The 21,900-nt window shown below is 35.8% G+C and overlaps 3 protein-coding genes across 5 annotated transcripts; all 3 read left to right on the top strand.

Annotated features, from left to right (window-relative positions):
• The first annotated feature begins 55 nt into the window (after positions 1 to 55).
• LOC137746324 (polygalacturonase-like) lies at positions 56 to 4,826 on the top strand. The gene is made up of 9 exons (XM_068486410.2): positions 56 to 411; positions 1,350 to 1,475; positions 1,579 to 1,746; positions 1,864 to 1,884; positions 3,531 to 3,738; positions 3,814 to 3,895; positions 4,009 to 4,117; positions 4,211 to 4,327; positions 4,422 to 4,826. Exons 1-9 carry the CDS (start codon positions 88 to 90, stop codon positions 4,674 to 4,676), a joined length of 1,410 nt encoding a protein of 469 aa, XP_068342511.2. The 5' UTR covers positions 56 to 87; the 3' UTR covers positions 4,677 to 4,826.
• Positions 4,827 to 5,318: 492 nt separating this feature from the next.
• On the top strand, positions 5,319 to 7,736 carry LOC148692445 (zinc finger AN1 and C2H2 domain-containing stress-associated protein 13-like). Of its 2 annotated transcripts, none has more exons than XM_088680996.1 (2): positions 5,319 to 5,725; positions 6,772 to 7,736. In XM_088680996.1, exons 1-2 carry the CDS (start codon positions 5,627 to 5,629, stop codon positions 7,552 to 7,554), a joined length of 882 nt encoding a protein of 293 aa, XP_088537122.1. In that variant the 5' UTR covers positions 5,319 to 5,626; the 3' UTR covers positions 7,555 to 7,736. The 2 variants fall into 2 exon arrangements, with proteins under 2 accessions (XP_088537122.1, XP_088537123.1); XM_088680997.1 differs by having other exon boundaries at positions 5,576 to 5,725; positions 5,840 to 7,736.
• A 2,129-nt stretch (positions 7,737 to 9,865) lies between these two features.
• Positions 9,866 to 21,006, top strand: LOC137746176 (protein SEMI-ROLLED LEAF 2). 2 transcript variants are annotated; one of them, XM_088682031.1, is made up of 20 exons: positions 9,875 to 10,522; positions 12,068 to 12,142; positions 13,110 to 13,225; positions 13,722 to 13,836; positions 13,958 to 14,086; positions 14,448 to 14,495; positions 15,385 to 15,569; positions 15,670 to 15,866; positions 15,977 to 16,269; positions 16,481 to 16,630; positions 16,809 to 17,237; positions 17,776 to 17,925; positions 18,703 to 18,778; positions 19,011 to 19,138; positions 19,271 to 19,306; positions 19,389 to 19,589; positions 19,696 to 19,836; positions 20,021 to 20,143; positions 20,272 to 20,508; positions 20,623 to 21,006. In XM_088682031.1, exons 1-20 carry the CDS (start codon positions 10,376 to 10,378, stop codon positions 20,785 to 20,787), a joined length of 3,141 nt encoding a protein of 1,046 aa, XP_088538157.1. In that variant the 5' UTR covers positions 9,875 to 10,375; the 3' UTR covers positions 20,788 to 21,006. The 2 variants fall into 2 exon arrangements, with proteins under 2 accessions (XP_068342356.2, XP_088538157.1); XM_068486255.2 differs by lacking the exon at positions 19,271 to 19,306 and having other exon boundaries at positions 9,866 to 10,522.
• The last annotated feature ends 894 nt before the right edge of the window (positions 21,007 to 21,900 follow it).

Here is a 21,900-nt window from a genome sequence, read left to right as displayed (position 1 = left end):
TTTGTGTCTGTCTCTATAAATATTGGATCTCATAATGGACATCTGATATATTGCATGCTCATATTATATAATAGAAGAAAACGTAGGATGGCTCCTCAGAAAAATGAACTCATCCTATTCATTATCATCACCCTTCCCTCCTTTGTTTTATGTTATAGCAGTTTACATGAGAACCAACTCATCGACAAGAATGTTGACGAAGCATCTGAATTTGATTCCAAAGCGTATCCATCGTACCTCAACACGATCGACGATGGCAGTGACTTGTTCAAGGGCTTGATAAAGGAAAGTGCAGATGTCCTATGCCTAAGGAGCTTCGATAAAGTGGATAGCAGCACTTCATCTTCGGCTGAGACGGTCAGTGTTTATGATTTTGGAGCTGAGGGTGATGGAGAAACTGATGACACAAAGGTAATTAATTACATAAAAATAATTATAGTAGTAATAATAACAAGAAGATAGCAAATAATAGGGTTAGTCAATAACAACCTGCCTTGCAATGCAATCACGTAAGCACATAACAACCTGCCTTGCAATGCAATAGGACGTTCACAACCTAAACATCAAACTTCTTACAGTGATAACAATTCCATTACGTGCTATTAACTATAAAATTACCATTACTATGTAACATTAGACTGCAAATATAACTTTCACCAGCCTTACCTTTCTTGTAATTCTTTGTTCCAAAAAAAATATAGTCTTACATTTAAGACTCCATTAACATCATGTTATAACAACGTTAAACGTGAGTAAGGAGCCAAATTAAAGGTGAATAACCATGATAGGTTATTCTACGACATCTCTTATTAATCTGATTTTTTTTTTTTTTAATGGATGGAGAGAGGAAGAGAGAATGTAGGAGTGGGGAGAGAGCTTTATTTTTTATTTTTTATTTTTTAATTAGAGATATATTAGAATCATATATAGGTGGGGTTTTGAAAAAAAAAAAAAAATTTGGTTGTGTGAAATTATAGTCTGCCCATATTTTTTTTTCATATTCAGTTTTAATTAGAGGGTTAAAATGGTAATTTCATAAGGTTTTGGTTGACAATAAGGTTTTTTTTTTTTTTTTTTTTTTTTTAACAAACGATATTATCTACACTAAGGGGGAGGGAGGAACTTAGCCTCACAATTGGTTAGCAATAATGTGGTTCAAATTCACCTTTGGCGATAATCAAACCTAAAACCCCTCACTCTCACTCACAAGTGAAGAGGAATATCACTAGACCTTAGTACTAAGTGGCAATAATGAGGGTTCTATTAATATGTAGTTTAGATTATAACTTTTCTTTATACCGTACAATTTCTCTAATAATTGGTCAATCTTTACATATGAGCTCTTCCAGGCTTTTGAGAAGGCTTGGAAGGTAGCTTGTTCATCTAAGGAAGCTGTTCTGGTGGTGCCTAAGAAGACGTATCGTATTAAACCAATCCGATTTTCAGGTCCTTGCAAATCTCAACTTACAGTGCAGGTGAGTTATATAAATTATGTACCGTACGTTGTAGACTAGCGTTCGAAGCTTAAGATTTATGTTTAGGTTTATTTGAACAATTTAAAATTTGGAGAACTTTCAGATTCTCGGAACGTTAATAGCTTCTGATGATCGATCTGACTTCAGCAAAGATGGTAGACACTGGCTTATCTTTGACAGTGTTTCCAATTTGGTGGTTGAAGGTGGTGGAGCCATCAATGGCAATGGGAAAAATTGGTGGCAAAATTCATGCAAAACCGATAAATCTAAGGTATTTTATTAATTACCAACACAACAAAATCATATATATCCTAATTCTGTTTATAATTAGATACTTGTACTTGGTTAATTAATTGCTGACTATATGTGTTTCAATATTGATTTGCAGCCCTGCAAGGACGCACCAACGGTATATAACTTCATGTCCTTGATAGACACATACAGCAAATGACGTTTTACCACAGTGGTGGAAAACAATCATACTTATACACTCTGGTGCGGGTTTGATCCCCACCAACATCCCTTTCCCTAACAACTAACAATTTAACCCTTACTGTTATCGTTTATAAAAATAAATAAAAAATAAAAAAATAAAAAAAACAAACACACACACACACATATATATATATATGCTAATAAAACAGTAAATTAATTTGTTACATGCGGTCTTCAGTCTTGATCAACAATATTGCCTAATTAAAGCAAAAAATGCAACTTTTAAATATCATGTATTATTGTTAATTTGGGTCATTTGCTTAGACTTAAACCTAGATGTTCTCTTTTGAAGACACGTTTGGGAGTATATTTGCAAGAAATTTTTATGGTTATTGGTGCTAAAAAGTATTTTGTAATGGCTAACTTGAGTTAGGATTCCCTTCAATAAACAAGGAAAAGGACACACATATGATGAAATTCTTTTCAATTATCAGATATTAACTAAAAACAAACATTCATAGAACTGTAAGCATGGCAGAGCCACAAATGGACTAGAATGGTTTCTGACCCATCCTGCCTTTTTTTCTTGCTATTCTAATAGATGTTGTTGCATATTAGTCTAATACCCTTAAAATTCAAGTGTGTTCTTAATATAAACTCTTTTCCGTTCCAATCCAATCCTCACTTTCCTCTCCACTCTCTTATTGTGGTGCACTACTCTTCACTTCCCCTCCTTATTCTATCAACTTTTCTTTAGCTTTAACTTATATTTCAAAAAATTCTTGTTTACTCTTTACCTCATATTCGGGTTTCTGGGCATATACAATGTTTTTAGTTCTCTTTATTGAATTTAGGGTCTTTAAATTTTTATGCAAATTACTCCAATTTCTCATGTTTTGAGTTCAAATTACCTATGTATGTGAGAGGCCCCTTCACATGAAATCCTAACTCCCTCACTAACTACGAATTATATATAAGTGATTCTGAATGGAAATTTATTTGCAAGTGTAGTAAACACAAAAATTAGCGGGAAGAAAGTTGCTGCCATTTTTTGTTTGTTTTTGCAGTTTCTTATTAAAAGGGATTTCTGTTGTTGGAAAGAAGGGACATATTCAAGGTTTCAATTATCATACCACATTCATTCAGCACATTATGAATCACCTCTCTACATGGACCTATCTGTATTAGAACTGAGCATCAAAGTGGTCCAATAGCAGTATTGTATAGAACGTTAACACTTTGTAGTATATATAATACAAATTGTACAGTAAAATATAGTTCAAATTAAAGTGATCATAATTATTTTTTCTAAAATAAGATAGAGGGAGTAATTTCTGCCCACTCTTTTTCACTTTTTACACGTCTCTTCCTAATTCTGATACTTGATTCTCTTTTAATTTGCTCAATTTAAAGGTCACAAAAAGCAAAAAGTTAAAAAAGCATGCAAAAATTACTTCCTAAGATAGAATTGGAGCCGCTTTTAGGCTAAAAAAATGGCGTATTTGCATGGGTTTTCTACATGTATTTGATAGCAATTTTTCTTTTCTATGTTTCTGAATGAGTTTTACTCGTGTGTTTTGGAGTTTCTGCATGAGTTTTACTCGTGTATTTTGGCTGCAGGCACTCACCTTCTATAAGTGCAAGAATTTGATGGTGAGGAACCTGAAAATTCAAGATGCACAACAAATTCATGTGTCTTTCCAGAAATGCATGAACGTTGAAGTTTCCAATCTCTCAATAACTGCACCAGAAAAAAGCCCCAACACCGACGGAATTCATGTTACAGACACTCAAAACATATTGATCACAAGCTGTGTTACAGCCACAGGTACTTAACAGAAACATCCAAGTGTCCTATAATATTAACTCATGATGTATAATTTAGCTGTGTTTAATTAATTAGGTGATGATTGTCTTTCTATTGTAAATGGATCCAAATTGGTGCAAGCTTCGAACATAACCTGCGGATCAGGCCATGGTATCAGGTTGAATTTTGTAATATTTATTATTGGGATTTATTTTAACGGATTCTCGATTGATAGTTTGAAAACATAATATGCCGGTCTGACTGACAAAAGGGTTTTCACAATGACCTCAGTATTGGAAGCTTGGGATCTGGAAACTCAACAGCATATGTTTCGGATATTACAGTGAATGGAGCAAAACTTTATGGAACTACAAATGGAGTTCGGATCAAAACTTGGCAGGTAGAGTTTCAAAATACTTCAATTAATTAGATGTACTTATTGAGCTTTGAGTACAAAGTACATACAAAAACCAGCAAGGTGATATATATGCAGGGAGGGTCAGGAAGTGCAAGCAACATCAGATTTCAAAACATTGAAATGCACAATGTTACCAACCCCATACTTATAGACCAATATTACTGTGACAGAAAGAAACCGTGCAAAGAACAGGTAATTTATAGAAATACCGCGAGGCCAAACCAACTTCTATCGCTTAATTTCTTGATCGAAAATGACGTATCTATTGGTTCAATATTAATCACAGAGATCAGCAGTTGAAGTAAAAAATGTGGTGTACAAAAACATCAAAGGAACAAGTGCTTCAGATACTGCTATAAAATTCGATTGCAGCAAGAGCTTCCCTTGTCTGGGGATTATACTGCAAGATATTAACCTCCAACACGAAGGAAGGAAAACAGCTAAAGCTCTGTGCAACAATGTTAATGTGACTACCATAGGAGTTGTTTGCCCGCTTTGTCCTAAATTAGAAGGGCAATATGAGACTTGCCAATGTCTATGAACACAAGCACTTATAGTGTACTGGCTGTGTTGAGCTGGCTTAATATGTGTTGTTATTGTCCTGCCCTTCATTATATGTATCAAAAGTTAGACGGTATTAGTATAATAATTAACATGCATTATCATAATGCATGGATCCATTTATTTGATACATACGTCGACTAAACCTGTTGGAGGAGTATCACGCAAGGATTAATTTAGATCTTCTTAGATTATGCTTTGATTAATTAGTTTCCTTATTGTAACTATGTTATGACCTCCAAGGCATACACTTGTGTGTGTGTGTAGCCATCAATAAAATTATATAATTCTATATTTTAGAGTTAATTGTTGCACATACGGTACTTTCTAGAATATGTAACTCATGTTTTATTCAAAACGATTTTGCATTGAGACTTGTTTATATAATGCTCAATACATCATATGTCATAATATAAGTAAAAATATATTTTTAGTATCTATGTTCTTTATTATATACTATGTATACAAAATCATGTGGAGTACACTGAAAATATCTCCTTCACATCGATGAAGAGACAGTCCGCATATTTAGTTTTACTAAAAGCCCATGGGCCCAAACACACTGGCTTTCTCATTTATTCCAGCCCAAAATTCCTTCTTCTTCTTTTTTTTTTTTTTTTTTTTTTTTTGTTTGGTCATTTTTACGTTTTTGTTCGTCCTTTTGGTTTCCCAGTAAATTTCCCAGGGGGGGGCAATTTGCACGGCCATCTTTTTTCTCTTCGGAGAAAACTCGGGCGTGGACGTGGGATTCCGCGGATTCGGTGTCTCTCTCTGTATCCGCGGAAGGAAAAATCCAATCCAAACCTTCGGACAATCCGATTCCGGCGTCTCTCAACAAATCCCGGAACTACATAATCCCGTCGATTCTACATTTCCAGCACGTTTCGTTTATTGGCGGGGAGCTTCTAGTGTTGTACATACAAAATTTGAATGGGAACTCCGGAATTTCCAGATCTGGGTAGGCATTGCTACGTCGCCGAGTGCCAGCAGATCGATTTCTTGCCCTTCACCTGCGATAGCTGCCATCAGGTCCTCTCTCTCTCTCTCTCTCTCTCTCTCTCTCTCTCTCTATATGCACACATTTGTGAAATTATATACGTCCATATTATATAAATATTGAATGTGCATTGTGTTTCGAAATAGGGATTCCAGTTATTTGGATCGGGATTATCCTCTGTTTGGTTGCTGAGAAAAGTAGAATTACCCAGACAAAAAGAAGGGAAATTTTCAAATTTTGGTGATTGGCGGGCGCGGGGGGGAAGGGGGCAGATTGCTTGAGAAAAACGCAATGGGTGTGAATGCACATTGGATTGGATTATGAATTTGTATTTCTTGGAAAAGGAAAGGATGAAATTCCGGAATAAATTTATCTTATCGAAATTTGAATGGTTGACAATTTTCTGTCAACATTGTCTGGAAGCTTACAATAAATTTCTGATCTTGGCGTTTGCTTGAGTTGAAACTGTTTAGCTTTATAGGGTGATATTTCATTCCTGCTCTGTATTTTTCTTTTGCTATAAATGTTTGTTTTGGATTCATGTTAGATTGACGTGCATGGTGCAACGTTTGGATTTAACTGAATTCCAAGTACATTACCGAATATTTACTTATGTGATGTTACATATCGAGGTGCTAAAGTTGTTTGCTGCGAATAAATTGAATGTTGTAGCTTCATGTTCTTAGATTACTCTAAGAAGTGGTATGTTTCGGAGAAAAGGACGGGGGAAATTGTTTGAAATTAACAATTTGAAATTAACAAATTGTTTGAAATGTTTTGCACCCTCGTTCTTCCGGAATGGTGGTGTGATGCATCACGTAGATCACGCAGTTTTTGACCAAATTTAACCAAAGATAGTTAGGGGTTGGAATGTTTTCCATTTGATTCCTAAAGTCTTATTTACTTCAATATTTTTAGGTCAGAAAAGTCTTATTTACTTAGGTTAATACAATAGCATAGTCTTCAATCTTTTTACCATCTTCCATCTTCCTAATAGTGGATTATCATTCACCTGCCTTATTTCTGCTTCTCAAGAATATTCAATTCTTCATACTCACACAAGCCTGACATTATGCAGGTATTTTGTTTGGAGCATAGAAGCTACATTAAGCATAATTGTCCAAAAGGTGACCGAAAAAATGTCACCGTTGTCATCTGTCCCCTCTGTGCCAAAGGAGTTCATCTGATTCCCGATGAAGATCCAAACATTACTTGGGAGAGACATGTTAACACTGATTGCGACCCTTCTAATTATGAGAAAGCCACAAAGAAGAAAAAATGCCCTGTCCCTGGCTGCAAGGAGATCTTAACATTCTCCAACATAATCAAGTGCAGGGATTGCACGGTAGACCACTGTTTGAAGCACCGATTTGGACTTGATCACAAGTGTCCTGGACCCAAGAAACCAGAAGCAGGATTTCCCATTTTGGGTTATTTAAGTAGGAGTAGGAAAGAAGTGTCAAAACCGAATCATGCTTCTGCTGCATCCTCCCCGAATTGGAGTAGCTTTCTTACTGCAGCTTCATCTTTTCGAGCCTCAGCTGAAGCAAGTGTGGCAAAACTGAGTAGCGAACTTAGCCAAAAGTGGCAGATAGCAAAGGATGGAACAGGGCAGAGTAGCAGCAGCAGCGGGAGTAGAAACGGGCAGGGTGAGGTGTGTCCTCAGTGTGGTGCTAAGTTTTCCTCAGTCACCACTCTAGTAGACCACGTAGAAAAAGTCCATGAGAAGGGTGGCAACCGAGCTGCTGCGGTGAAGAAGGTGACAATTGATGCCTGCCCTAAATGTAGTAAAGGATTTCGTGATCCAGTAGCACTTGTAGAGCACGTTGAGAGAGATCACGGCGGTACTTCAAGAGCATAGGTATCGTTTTTGGAGAAAGTATTTGTTATTTGTATTTTCTATTGGGTATACATTTCACGGTTCACTTTGACAAATCGCAAGTGTATATATCTCTTAAGCATTCAGTCGACCTACTTGTGTTTTAAGCTGTAAAATTGAATACAAAATTGTTCAATTATGTTTTCGGGATAGTGATTTCTACACATCATTTTTCTCAACACACTGCACCCATGTTTCTTTTGGCTTTTGTATTGAGAAACCAAAAGAGAATGAAATGACATAAATAAGTTTGGGTTTGCAGAAGGAAAAATAGAGCGTGCGAAAATAATTTCTCATATTTTATATTGACAAATTATAGTATACTTAGTAAGCTACTGTTACAACGGCATCACTCATTCCTATCAAAGTTATGCTACCAAAATGGGCTAGACACAATAAGGTGTTAACATAACAAAATATCCTCGTATTCATGTGAGTCAAATTTGAGACAATCTCTAAACAAATAAAAGACAATGACAATCAGACAAAGGCTAATTAATGAGAACATTAAGTTAAGATTTTTGTAAAACTTATTTTGCGATATAGTTTCATGATTTGAACCGTATTTAAAATGAATTTCTAAACCATGCTTATAGAACATCAATTTTTTTCCTTTTTTTTTTTTTTTAAAGTCAGCACGTTGGACCAACTTTAATAATTTGGTAACAAACTCGTTATACACAAAAGTCAAACTTAAGACTCTTCACTTTAAAATGAACATAAATATTACTAGACAGACCGGTTGAATAATTTCTTTTTATCTTCAAGCCAAATGAAGTGCCATGATCCGCTGATTATTGTTGAGTGCGTGTCAGGCGGTTAAAGACGTGAAAGGGAACGGGCGTTTGATTGCTTCCGTTCGGAAAGAAGCTGAATAATCAACCTCGTAATTGTACTTTCTCTTCTCTAACTTCCTCATCCAACCTCGTCTATTTGTTATCGTTGTAGTTGGCCCTTTCATTTTTTTGTATTACTTTGTGTTTTTAAGTCACTAAGTCAAATATTAAACGGTCAAATACCTAAAGAAATATGTTATAAAATCTAAAATTTAAAAAGAAGTGAAAAAATGTTTGTCAATATTGTTGTCCTTTGATCCTATCCTATTTATTTGTGCATGTGATTTTACTTTGTGTTTTCAAGTCTTGTGATTATCATGTTCGTAGATTCGCTAAAATGATGACTTGCATATTAGCTAAGTTATCCCGTACTTTGAATTTGATTCTTGTTGGTTTGAGGATTAGTTTAGGATGATCTCCAAGAGCATTAATTGCACCCTTCCCTAATCTTTTTGATAAAATCGCTATCGTTTCTTTCTTTAAAAAAGGGTATCATTTTGATGATTATAATTGAATTAAATAATAGCTAAGATTTAAAATACGTTGAAGTAAGAAATAAACTTTACGATTAGAGAATTAAAGGAATAAGTATAAGGTGTCCATATCCTACCATATTGTGTGAGTTGGACAGATTTAAGTTTCTTTCATGAGTATCTTATACACCTTCAAGATACTTTGAATGAGGAACCCCCTTTTAATTAAGAATTTTGAAATAAAAATTGCTTTTATGTGTAATTCAATGAAGAACCCCTTTTAACTCTAAAGTTAAATGTAAATCAAGTACGACTTCAGACTTGACTCTAAAGTCATATATAATATCAATTTTTTTCAAGAACTAAAGAGCGGTATAACAAATTTGAAGTCAAATATAATTTTTTATTCTAAATTTTCCGGCTCATAAGAGATAGCCTAAAACAAAATTCATGGAACTAAACTCCATTATAGAGATCATATTAAAAATACATGAATATATGACATCCTTTTGATTCGATCGATATTCTACCCAAGAAATGCAAAATCATAGTACCCCAACCGTTTTTTCCTTCTTCTATCAAAGTAAGCTTTTTACCGAAAAAAAAAAAGAGGAAGAAATTAGGTAAATTAATTGTCAAAATTTTGGTTGAAAAAAAAGGGAAAAATTTTAAGAAAATTAATAAAAAGAATTTGAAAATTTTGAGTTTTAACGATAAAGACAAAATAAAAGGTAAAATGATTAGTATCAGAATTGATTTTTTAATATAAAAATATAATTTTTTTTTTTTAAAAGTAAACAGTACTGAAAAACTTATCTGTTAAAGCTCTCAAAAATTTAACCGTTGAGAGAGCATACAGCACATGTATGATCACAGAATCTTAATCTAATGCATCCACGTCAGCATGGACCCCAAAGATCTACCAAATCCCTAGGACCCACAAATTGAGCCGTTAAAACGTTATTGTCCCAGAACTGCAGGTGCAGGCTGGACGGATATTATTTGGAGTATAAATTCAAAAATTCAAAAACAGAAAAAGGGAAGGACACGTAAGAAATCGCGGTGGAATATGCTGGAATTCCGGTACATTTTCTGCATGGCATAAGGTGGCTTTTCCAGCCTCAGGTCTCCTCCTGCTCTTTGAAGGCGTTCATCGCCACGATTCCATCAAAGCGATCGAATTTCGATGTGTATTTGCGATTTTGGAATACCCTTTTGCTTGAATTTGAAAACCCACATTGGAAAATTGTATTGGGAATTGAATTGTTCTTGAATTTTGAGGCTTTGATTGGATTTTTGAGATTTTGTTGATTGTTCAGAGGCTGGTTTGTTCGATTTTAGAGGTACCCATCTCAGCTTCGAGCCTTTCTTTCCCATCTCTGCACCCAAATTGTGAGGTTTTCCTCTCATAGATTTGGAAGGGAAAGAAAGGCCAAGTTCTGAGGAGCCCATTTTTCCTGTTTGTGTCAAGTTGTATGTACCTTGTATTCGACAATGAGCGCTGTTTCGGGGGTGATTTCGCGCCAAGTTTTGCCTGCCTGTGGCAGCCTTTGCTTCTTCTGCCCGGCATTGCGAGCCAGGTCTAGACAGCCGGTTAAGAGGTACAAGAAGCTCATTGCTGACATTTTCCCTCGTAACCAGGTTCGTTCTGCTTCATATTTTATCTACATGGGTTTTTGTTGCTTGCATTCGATTCGTTACTTATTTCCTAAGATAGTCTTACCGTTTGTAAAGAGACTTGTGTGGATGATAATATATGCCATCTCTATGTGCATTTTGTGGGTTTGGAAAAGTGTTGATGTTATGGTGGATATGTAGTCCATTGCTGGATGATGGAATTCTGCTGTGAAAAAGCAACCATTTGACATGACTATCAAAGTAATGAATTTCCTAAGTGAACTGAAATTGAGAGGATAATTCTTTAACTTGCTACCATCCATTACATAGTCTGATTGATTAGATTGAGTTTGAAGAATAGTTTGAATTGTCTGAGTTTTGACAATCCAAGTTCTTGAATCTTTATTCAATCACTCCTCCAAACCATAAATTTTAACATGGTAACATCTAACCAGTACTTGAATTAATTGACAGTTACTTGCCCATCCATTTTGTATTTATAAGCCTACATATATATTTAATATGTTTTTGGATGTCGACAAATATTGAGTTTATTATGGCTTTGAAAACTAATCGAAAAACTAAGTATCTGCTAGTGTTGGATGCCTTGTGAGGCTAAGAGTTATGTAATATGCATCTTTGTCTAGTAAAATGAGTATTTCGTAACTTTAGAGCACTCATGTAAACAAACGTTGAAACTGATTATGACTGTGGTAGCCGATTGAAAGCGCAGTTTCTCATATTGTTGCCTGCCATTCGACGATGAAATGAGGCCTAGAAAGAACTGCTTATCAGTGTAGTAAGTTGTTTATGGCTCTAATTGAAAACAGAGCTTTGGAATCGTTGTGTGCCATGTCGTTATTAACTGTAGGCCTTATGTATGATGTGTTGGCAGTGTTATGTTTTTATCTTCTTATTTACATCATGGTTTTTATTTTTCTTGAGAATTCAATTCTTATACAATGAGGTTCAGTTGGGTATACAAGAAAGAAATTGTAGGTTGCCTTTTCTTGATGCAACCAATGCTTTGTAGATGAATTTGTATGTTTTATTTTCTGACAATTCAAAGCCCTTCCCTTATTTTCTGACAATTCAAAGCCCTTCCCTTACTTCTTGCCTTTCAGACTCACTTAAGAAGAATTTACTTCCTTCTCTGGTTGATAAATACTAGTTGATTAAACCCTTTTGTTTTTTTCTCATTCTTGTAGTTTTTATTCTACTCACCCAAGGGAGAATCCTGTCAGGACAGTATGTAATAATGTATGTTTGCGTTACTCCCTTTTGGGTTTTTCTGGTCAGAACACATGTTCTTTGATGGAAAATCCTGGTTAGACACCATCAAATTTAGTTTCTTTGCATCCCTTAAAAGTATGAAGAATCCCTATTCTGGCTTTTCTGTGAAATTTGTTCTATGAATTAAGCATCATATACTCAATATTCATGCAAAAAAATTTAAAATTTGGTTCAGTTAACTTAATGTTGATAATGAAATTTTAACATCAATGCAATCACTTTCTTAGCGAATGTTGCATTATCAAGTTTCAGGACTTATTCTTTTCCCTTTGACAGGAAGAGGGACCAAATGATCGGAAAATTGGAAAGTTGTGCGAATATGTTGCCAAGAATCCTTTGCGAATTCCAAAGGTATCAATTATATTATGTAAATCCTAAAAATTTATTTTAACCTTATCTGAGGGATCCCAAACATAACCTTATCTGAGTGGAACCTTGTGCGGCGCACTGGAATTTATTTCGATGATTTGAACCGTCTTATGTTTTAGTTCTTCATTCAAAGGTCATCCTTACAAAACATTAGACAAAACCGCTACCACTAAGACATCTAGTTGTAGCCAAGAAAATAGACCAATATGGTATTTCAAGAAAACACTAAATTGACACCACTTAATTGAGTGTTTAAGGGTTTCAGATTTGAGTGATTTTTGCAAGTACAATCTTGAGTGAAGACATAAAACAGGGCGAGCTGGATCATCAAAATACAAGGGGAGTGGATGTCCCTGAAATAACCTTATTTGAGAATTCCCTCAAGAAGCTCCTTCCATATTTGTCCGTCATATATAACTCATGATAAAACACTGGGGAGTAAGTTGACCGAAAGAGTTGAGAGAAAAAAATGGATGTAGTTATTAGTAAGTCACAAACTACAAAGATCTCAAACGTACATGTTTTTGTTCATTTGTCCATTTGCGTTTGTTTGGGGCTATGTCACCATGTCTAAAATGCCTTGTTCACGATGATGTGAATTTCTGACCCTTCTAATAGGTTTCTCAAATCATTTCTGATATTGAATTTCAGCAATGGTTCAATCTTCTTATAGTTTTCTTAATTTTTCTGAAAGGTGTTACCAATGGAGTCAAACCTTTTCCTCTCACCATAAATATGTGATATGGTTCACTATGCGATTGTTGTCAATAAAAATCCAGCCTTCCTTGCTTCCTTTTTTCTACAAAGTGAAATGTCTTTTGAATTAAAGTATTTTGAAGGAGTAGCATTTTGAAGATTTTTGTGAAAATCAGTTTAAGAAAAAGTACCATATACAGACATTGTTAAATATTCTTTCTTTTCTGACCAAATTTGAATATTTTGGGAGCAGATCACAACTTATCTTGAGCAAAGGTGCTACAAAGAATTGAGGAACGAGAACTTTCTATCTGCAAAAATTGTCATGTGCATTTACAACAAATTGCTGGTTTCTTGTAAGGAGCAAATGTGAGTTCGTCCTTATCTAATTTTTTTCTTCTATTATCTCTCTCTCTCTCTCTCTCTCTCCCCCCCCCCCCCCCCCACACACACACACTGTGTGTGAATCTTGAACGAGACCTCACACTTTTCAAATAGCAGTATTGACTGTTCAGAGAGTGAAAATTTTATTTTATGATGGTCTCATTTGGGGCTTAGAGTTGAGCTCTAAGGTCTAAAACTATAAGCAACACTTCAAACCCTAGTATTTGCTCTTTTTGACTGTTAATTTGGACTATTGAGATGGAATGATATGTTAGAACCATGAGGTCCTGATCCACATTCTGGCAACATATAACATGGCATAAATCTACCAACAATAGCCTCTCTCTCTCTCTCTCTCTCTCTCTCTCTCTCAAGCTCTCTGTTTATTTGTGCTTGTGGGTGTGTATATATAAAATATAAATAAATGCATATTTTTGTGCGATTACATGGTTAATTTATATGTTCAGTGACATTTTCCTAGGCCTCTTTTTGCAAGTAGCTTACTCAGCATTATGCATACACTGTTGGATCAAACACGGCAAGATGAAATGCAAATTATAGGATGTCAGACTCTTTTTAACTTTGTAAATAATCAGGTTTGTAAATTTTTACCACTTAATCGTAAATTACAAGATACAAAGCTTCACTTTTAATTTATCACCAGCCAGCTTGGCTGGAGAAAATTTCAAATTTAATCCATCTCTGTGATTTTTGCAGACGGATGGAACTTATATGTTCAACTTAGAAGGCTTTATTCCAAAATTCTGTCAGATAGCTCAAGAGCCAGGGGAAGATGAAAGGGCAAGTAATCTACGTTCAGCTGCACTCCAAGCCCTTGCTTCAATGGTACTCTTTTCATATTATTTCTGTTATAAATTAAACACTACACCTTAGCATTAACTTCATGTCATGTTAAAAGCATGTGAAATTCAAAATTCAAAAATGAAACGTGCTATGGGAGATTCTTATTACACTTTGGTTCGATCTTTCTTTCTTTTTTCCATCTCCCCTTTTTCTTGAACTTAGCAAATTTGTCCCCTTTACCATGAATTATGTGCTTTTCTGTATTCTTTGCCTGATGAAGCTCTTAAAAGTGAAATAATATGATATCTCTGTTGGAAATATATGCTCGCCACATCATGTTTTCTCAAAGCTCATAATCTATATCCCTCACGCAAAACTGAGTTTCCTAAATTTTCTTTTGTAGGTTTGGTTTATGGGTGAGAACTCTCATATATCAGTCGAGTTCGATAACGTAAGTACATTTGAAGTTTCTTAAATCTTGTTCCAAATTTTGAAGTAATCTTTTGATAGTTCTAGAAGATAAATGTGAATATAATTTTTTGGATCAACCTCAACTATAAATTTATTATTTATGCTTTAAAATTTTGCAGTAAATATCAAATGTTAACACCTTCAAGACCTTTTGATAACCATTTCATTTTTTGTTGTTAGTTTTCACTTTTTGTGCTTGAGACATGAGGAAAGTTATGGGGAGAAAGGAGGGATGGAGAAGGGTGGTGGGAAGGTGGGGAAGAAATAAAGTACAATGAACGAAAACAAAATCTTATAGGGAGAACAACCTTCAAATAGTTGTTGGTTTTTAGTTTTCATTTTGTGCACCTCCTCTTATACATTTATTGTACATCTCTCCCACCATCCTTCCTCCACTCTTCTGGATCCCCTCCTTTCCCCCATATACTTTCCCTATATCTCAAGTACAAAAAATTGAAAACTAAAACTAAAAACGAAATGGTTACGGAATGGGCCTTAGTTGCCCCTTCAAATTTTCTTTTCACAATCTTTCAGATGGTTAAAATTTTCTACCTGATAGAATTTTTTTATTTTTTTTCATAATTATGAACTTATGAGTTATGACTAGCCTAAGGCTCCATTTTGATTGCCAATATTAAATCTGAGGGATTGTCAACTTTGACTACCCATTTCAATTAATGTTACAGGTTGAATTGATTGAATATATGATAACATTGTGAAAAAAATTGGTTACAGGTTGAGTTGGTTCTTCAGTTTTATGATTGTGTTACTCGTCACTCATTTACTTCTCGAAGTCATTCTTTTGAAGCAGCTAGAACAAATGCTACCTAAACCTCTTGACATTGGTCTTTTTCCATATTAATATACAGATTGTTGCAGTTGTCTTGGAAAATTATGGTGGCTTAAATAAAATGAACCTTGAAGGTTCTAAGAATCGGTGGGTGCAGGAACTGCAAAGTAATGAGGGACATGTTTCTTCTTCCCCAGATGTCATCATTAGGCTTAAATCTTGGAGCACCCTAGTGGATGACAAAGGCGATCTAAATGTGACAGTGTATGTCTCTGTTGGCATGAGATTTTGTCGGCAGCTTTACATTGTTTTGTCAATAGACCAACTCATTTCAATTATTAATGTTTGTTTTATTATCCTATAGGGAAGATGCCAAGAACCCCTGCTTTTGGTCCAGGGTTTGCCTGCACAACATGGCCAAACTAGCCAAGGAGGCTACAACAATAAGGCGTGTACTGGAATCTTTGTTCCGTTACTTCGACACTGGGAACTTATGGTCTCCCAAATATGGTCTTGCTATCCCAGTCCTCAAGGATATACAAGTTTTAATGGATGATTGTGGTATTTAAATTTACCTTTTGTATACTTCATCTTTAGGTCCTATCAGATGTTTCAACCACAAGGGCTCTTCTATTGATAGACTTATTCAGCCTTTCAGTCTTTGGTTGCAGGGCAAAGTACACATGTTTTGCTTTCCATTTTAATCAAGCATCTGGATCACAAAAATGTCCTCAAACAACCCAACATGCAGGTCGACATAGTGGAGGTCACCGCCTCTCTTTCTCAACTTGCCAAGGTTGAGCCCTCTGTGGCAATAATTGGTGCAGTAAGTGATGCCATGAGGCATTTAAGGAAGAGCATTCACTGCTCGCTTGATGATTCTAATCTAGGAACAGATGTAATAAAATGGAACAGAAGCTTTAGAGAAGCGGTCGATAAGTGCCTTGTACAGTTATCATATAAGGTGGTACTCTTCTGTAACACTCACTGAATTAACTTTGTGCCTAAAATTCCACCATCACAAAATTTTCTGAGCTATAATTGCTTCTTGTAATGTTAATTCTTATCATAGCAAATAGTTTAGAGAGTCATAAGTTTCCATAGGTTCAGATATCAATTTTTATTGTAAATGACTCCATCACAAGTACAACAACTAAGCTGTCATTCTTTAACAGGTTGGAGAACCAGGACCAATCCTTGATGCAATGGCTGTTATGTTGGAGAATATCTCAACCATAACAGTTATAGCCAGAACTACAATTTCTGCTGTTTATCGTACTGCTCAAATTGTAGCTTCCTTGCCAAATTTGTCCTATCAAAACAAGGTGAGTAATTTACTTAGGGTCGTGTACTTATTTGAAATTTTGAGATTCTTTCAGTCTTATTTGTCCTATCAAAACAAGGCAAGCAATTTACTTATGGTATCGTACTTGTTTCAAAATTTTGAGATTCTTAGAGTCATATACAGAATTTTTAATTATTTGCCTTGCGCACTTTCGTTAGGCTTTTCCTGAGGCATTGATTCATCAACTACTCCCAGCTATGGTCCATCCTGACCATGAAACACGTGTTGGAGCCCATCGCATCTTTTCCGTTGTTCTTGTTCCATCTTCAGTTTGCCCTAGTCGCTCCTTGCCTAATGCTGAGTCAAAAAAGGCATTGAATTTTCCCAGGACACTCTCAAGAACTGTATCTGTCTTTTCTTCTTCAGCTGCCCTATTTGAGAAGCTAAAGAGAGAGAAAATTTCTTCACGAGATAGTGTCTGTGAAGAGGATAATGAAAATTCTGTTGCTGATGGGGAACAAGGAGACACCAATAGTGGGATTCTGAGCAGATTGAGGTCTTCTTATAGTCGGACGTATAGCATGAAAAGTTCTCCTGCACCTTCAGCAATAAATGAAAATTCTGTCAACAATTCGATTAAGGAACCTGTGAGTTTTAACAGTTTGCAACCTCTTCTCCTCATTGCTCCCTTTTATTTTTTATTTGCAAGATGCAGCGTAGGGGTGCAGCCATATGGTTCTTTCTGCCTCGATGTGTTTGTCTCCCTCATGTGCAGGAGTGGGCTGTACGTGAGGGAGAGGATGTTAGCTTGATATACATTGTCACATTCCATAAAAAATTAGACTTTTGGAGTTCAATAGTTGTCTAGCAACATTGATTTGATTGTGAATAGCTGTTTTTATTTGTTAAACCTCAGGAAGCTAATTCCCTCAGATTGAGCAGCCACCAGATAACTCTCTTTTATTTTTTATTTGCAAGATGCAGCGTAGGGGTGCAGCCATATGGTTCTTTCTGCCTCGATGTGTTTGTCTCCCTCATGTGCAGGAGTGGGCTGTACGTGAGGGAGAGGATGTTAGCTTGATATACATTGTCACATTCCATAAAAAATTAGACTTTTGGAGTTCAATAGTTGTCTAGCAACATTGATTTGATTGTGAATAGCTGTTTTTATTTGTTAAACCTCAGGAAGCTAATTCCCTCAGATTGAGCAGCCACCAGATAACTCTCTTGCTTTTATCAATTTGGGTGCAATCCATCTCTCCTGGGAATATGCCTGAAAACTATGAAGCAATTGCTCACACGCATAGCCTCGTAGTACTTTTTTCTCGGGCCAAGGTAATTGCTTGAGTGATGTTGCTTGATGAGTCTTTTCTATTATATAGCAATGCTGGTGATGTTTTTTTCTAATAGTTTCTATTCTTTCTGATGGCATTTTCATTTTAATGGCATCCGATGTTGATAGCATGTTTGCATGAAAAATTGCATCGTTTCGTGTTATTGCTTAATATTTAGCTGGAGCGATAGTTAACATGTTACAGGAATTAGTTCATTTCCAGTTTTCTTCTTCTTCAGAGTGTATTTAGTGGATTGTTTTACATCCTAGTCATCACTTTTTTATTTTAATCCTGGAAGGAATTGAGGCACAAGTAAAGGTTGATCAATCTTCCCTACGAATTCCAACTGTATGCCCTGGAACCTCTGACAATTGATTATTATGTAATTGCACTAGAATGAAAATGAAAAATGATAACATAATTTTTAAAATTCGCTCAAAACCGTCCTAGATCATTGCTTATTTGAAGCTCAAGACATTGTCTTAATCTTCCGTAACTGGTGCTAACTTCTTTATAAGCTTCTTAGCTCACTTCCCACCTCATATGCCATTGTAGTTTTGAGGGTAATGTCAGCATGGGAAAACTCTGACTCTAAAGTATATGGAGAATTCAGAATTTTAAAGAGACGACTTGGGGAACTTTTTCCGGTTCTATACTCGGATAATGGCACTATTATTTTGTCATTCCTTCATCTTTGTTGCTTCTATATTCTTGTTTTCTCTCTTCTTATTTTTGTTTAGTTTTCTCTCTTCTTATTGTTGTTTATCTTTTGTTGTAGAATTCCAGAATTGAGGTTCTTGTTCGAAGTTTTCAGCTAGCATTTTCCTTGCGGAACATATCTCTTAATGAAGGAGGTGAGCCCCACAGTATGTCGAAACCAATGAGCATGCATAATGCATATGCTTTATGCTTGCGTTTTCATTTATGATGATAAGATATAATTGTTCGTTGATTCATTTGCTAATGTTAAATATTAGTTAGAGAAGAAAACATGAGAAGGTAAAACATTGGTTAAGTAATAGACTGGATAGTCAATAATTTATTTGTTAGGATGTCATAACAAGCTCTTTCCCTCTATCTTTTCAGGTGTGCTGCCACCATCGCGTCGCAGGTCCCTCTTTACCCTGGCAACTTCAATGATTCTCTTTCTATCAAAAGCATACAATATTGTTTCTCTTGTTCGTAGAGCCAAGGCAGTACTTGTGGATAAAACAGTAAGTTGCTTTTTCAGGTGAAGTTTCCCATAGGTTGCCTCGTTAATTTCCTGTGGTCTCATAAGCTTCAAATTATCTTTAATAACTACTTGCTTATGTATGCGCATTTTGCATAAACTTATCAATTCTAAGGACATGAAGGACTTAAAGAAAGTGAACCATGTACTGGTATCTTTTTATGTGAGATTTCCATAATCAAACTTCTCTATCAAACATAAAATAGCTTTGACAGCTTTACACACTTAATCAGGTTGATCCGTTCCTGCATTTGGTTGAAGATTGCAAGTTACAGGCTGTTAAGACTGGACCGGACCATCCCAGACATCTTTATGGATCTGATGAAGATGATCGTCTGGCATTAAAATCTCTGTCCGAGATAAATATTACTGAAGAGCAAACTAAGGAATTCTTTGCTTCTGAAGTTGTGAAGAGCTTGGAAAGATTGTTAGATGTAAGCTTTTATACCGATTGTTTAAGTGTTTTGGACTTTTCATAGTGCAGGAAAAGAAATCATTTGTGTTATACCATGGATTATGAATAGCAAGCTATTTATGCAGGCCGAATTGTCTACTATAAGGGAGGAGCTGCTCAGTGAATTCTTACCTGATGATGTATGTCCACTGGGAGCCCAGTTCTGTATGGATGCGCCGCAAAAGTTATATCAGGTTGATTCCCGAGACAGTAAATCTATGAAGGAGGTAAGTACCCTTCATAGCTTTCACTTTTGTTTTTGTTTTTTGGTTGTGTGGGGGTGTAGCAACTAAAACATAAGCGTTGAGAGGGAAGAAACGGGGGTACTTATCACAACACCACAGTTAGAGGTGGTCAGCATCAAGTTTTCTCTTAAAGCTCAGGACTCATGGTTTTATTCTTGTAATGCAGGATGCTCCAATATTTTCATTGGATGATGATTCCTTTCCAGGTTCATTTGATAGCCAAAAGAACAACTTAGATTTTTCTGCAGATTCTCCCAATCTTCTGAGCGTCAATCAATTTATTGAATCTGTACGTTAGCCATTGCATGTTCTATATTTAGTTTGATCGCTTTTAAAAAAAATAGTCTTCTGTTGTTTGTTCACGGGCAAGATTCAGAGAGAGAAATGTTCACCATTACAATGTTTTTATGTGCTCAGGTCCTGGAGACAGCATATCAAGTTGGAAGACTGTCGGTCTCTAATGCACCTGATGTGCCATACAAAGAAATGGCCGGGCACTGTGAGGCACTCCTGATAGGAAAGCAGCAGAAGATGTCGAATTTGATGAGCTCCCAACAGAAGCAGGAGTATTTGATGAACCAGTCTTTACAAAATCATAATGATGATGCGAAATGGATAACATCTGGTTTCCATGCTGACTTCGGCTCATATAGGGTACTGCTTTCTGGCTTTAACCAAAATTAGGCATACTTAGTACTGTACAAGTACCATGCACACACTCTGGCTGGTATTTTAAATCTAAAGCTGTGAACTTGAATGACAATACAGAGCGGAAATCCATTTGTTGATGACACTGCCACTTCATACAATCCACCCCCAACCGCAGGCCGTGCCTCAGTGATGTGTGTAAACGAATACCAGCATCATCCCCACTCTTTCAGGCTACCGGCGTCGAGTCCATATGATAACTTCCTAAAAGCTGCAGGTTGCTGATTATATACAAGTGATGAAAGAAAATTATTGGTTAGTGAATTTAAGAAGCTCAAGGGATACCAGCTTTAACTATTTATTTTTACTTTTAGCTTTTAACTTTTTCATTTTAGGCCCTTTAATTTCATTCCAATTCTTTCATTCTTTTCCTTTTTCCAATTACACTAATTCAATGTATTTGATGCATAAAAGTTAAAAATTATTTGTCACTTTTAATTGTTACTGTGGAGCTTCATAGGGTGTTTTATTTGGAACATTTACCATTAGTTGTGAGGCAAACATAACAAAGCTATTGAAAGGATGTTTGTTACGCAAGATTGGCTCAAATTGGACTAATTTTACTAATTGAGCTGTCTAGGTAGGCTTGTCTTGGACTTAATCATATCCTATATTTGGTGTGTATAAAGACTAAGGGGGTAGGATAATATTTTATAGTGCTGTTTTATGTTTGGGGTAGAGATGAATTGGTGTGGATGGAAATGTAAATTACTTTCAAAGTCATGTCTTTATATGATGGCAAGTCTGAACTTGAAGGTGATTCATTAGTCGTTTGACTTGTTATCTCACCCATTAAAACATTTAGTCGTTTGACTTTGGAAGACATGAAGGACACCTTAACCTTATAAAGAGTCTCCTTTAAGGTGTCTTAGCCACATCGGATTTCATGGCATGTGATGGAGCCACGATTGTAGGAATTTTCATCTTGTCGTTGATGGTGCAGGTTAACTCCTTATTTATCCTTGCTAGGCTAATCCCTCTTTGAGGCCTTGTTAGGTCAGAGGAGGGGTTTGGGCTTTGTAAGCCATCTCATGATTTAAATGTTTCCATGGAAAATGGTAGGTGCTTTTTTTTTTTTTTTTGGTATAACAATATATTTTACATTAAGGGAAGATGGGAGTTAAGCCATACAATGGTTGGTATCAAATTCGCCATCTAGGAGATTCGAACCTAAAACATCTCATTTACAAATGAAGAGGAATACCGCAAGACCGTTATAGTAAGTGGCTGAAAAATGGTAGTTTTATAAACTTCTTAAAAAAAGTCTTATCCTTAAGCATCCAGTATTACAAGTGTATGAATCTGTGAAGCTTATGGCCCTGTAGCCATATATTGTCA

Source organism: Pyrus communis, chromosome 12 (assembly GCF_041283825.1).
Source record: "Pyrus communis isolate YQ-2024b chromosome 12, ASM4128382v1, whole genome shotgun sequence".
NCBI lineage: Eukaryota > Viridiplantae > Streptophyta > Magnoliopsida > Rosales > Rosaceae > Pyrus > Pyrus communis.
Note: the sequence above shows the minus strand (reverse complement) of the source record. Positions and strands in the feature narration are given on the sequence as shown.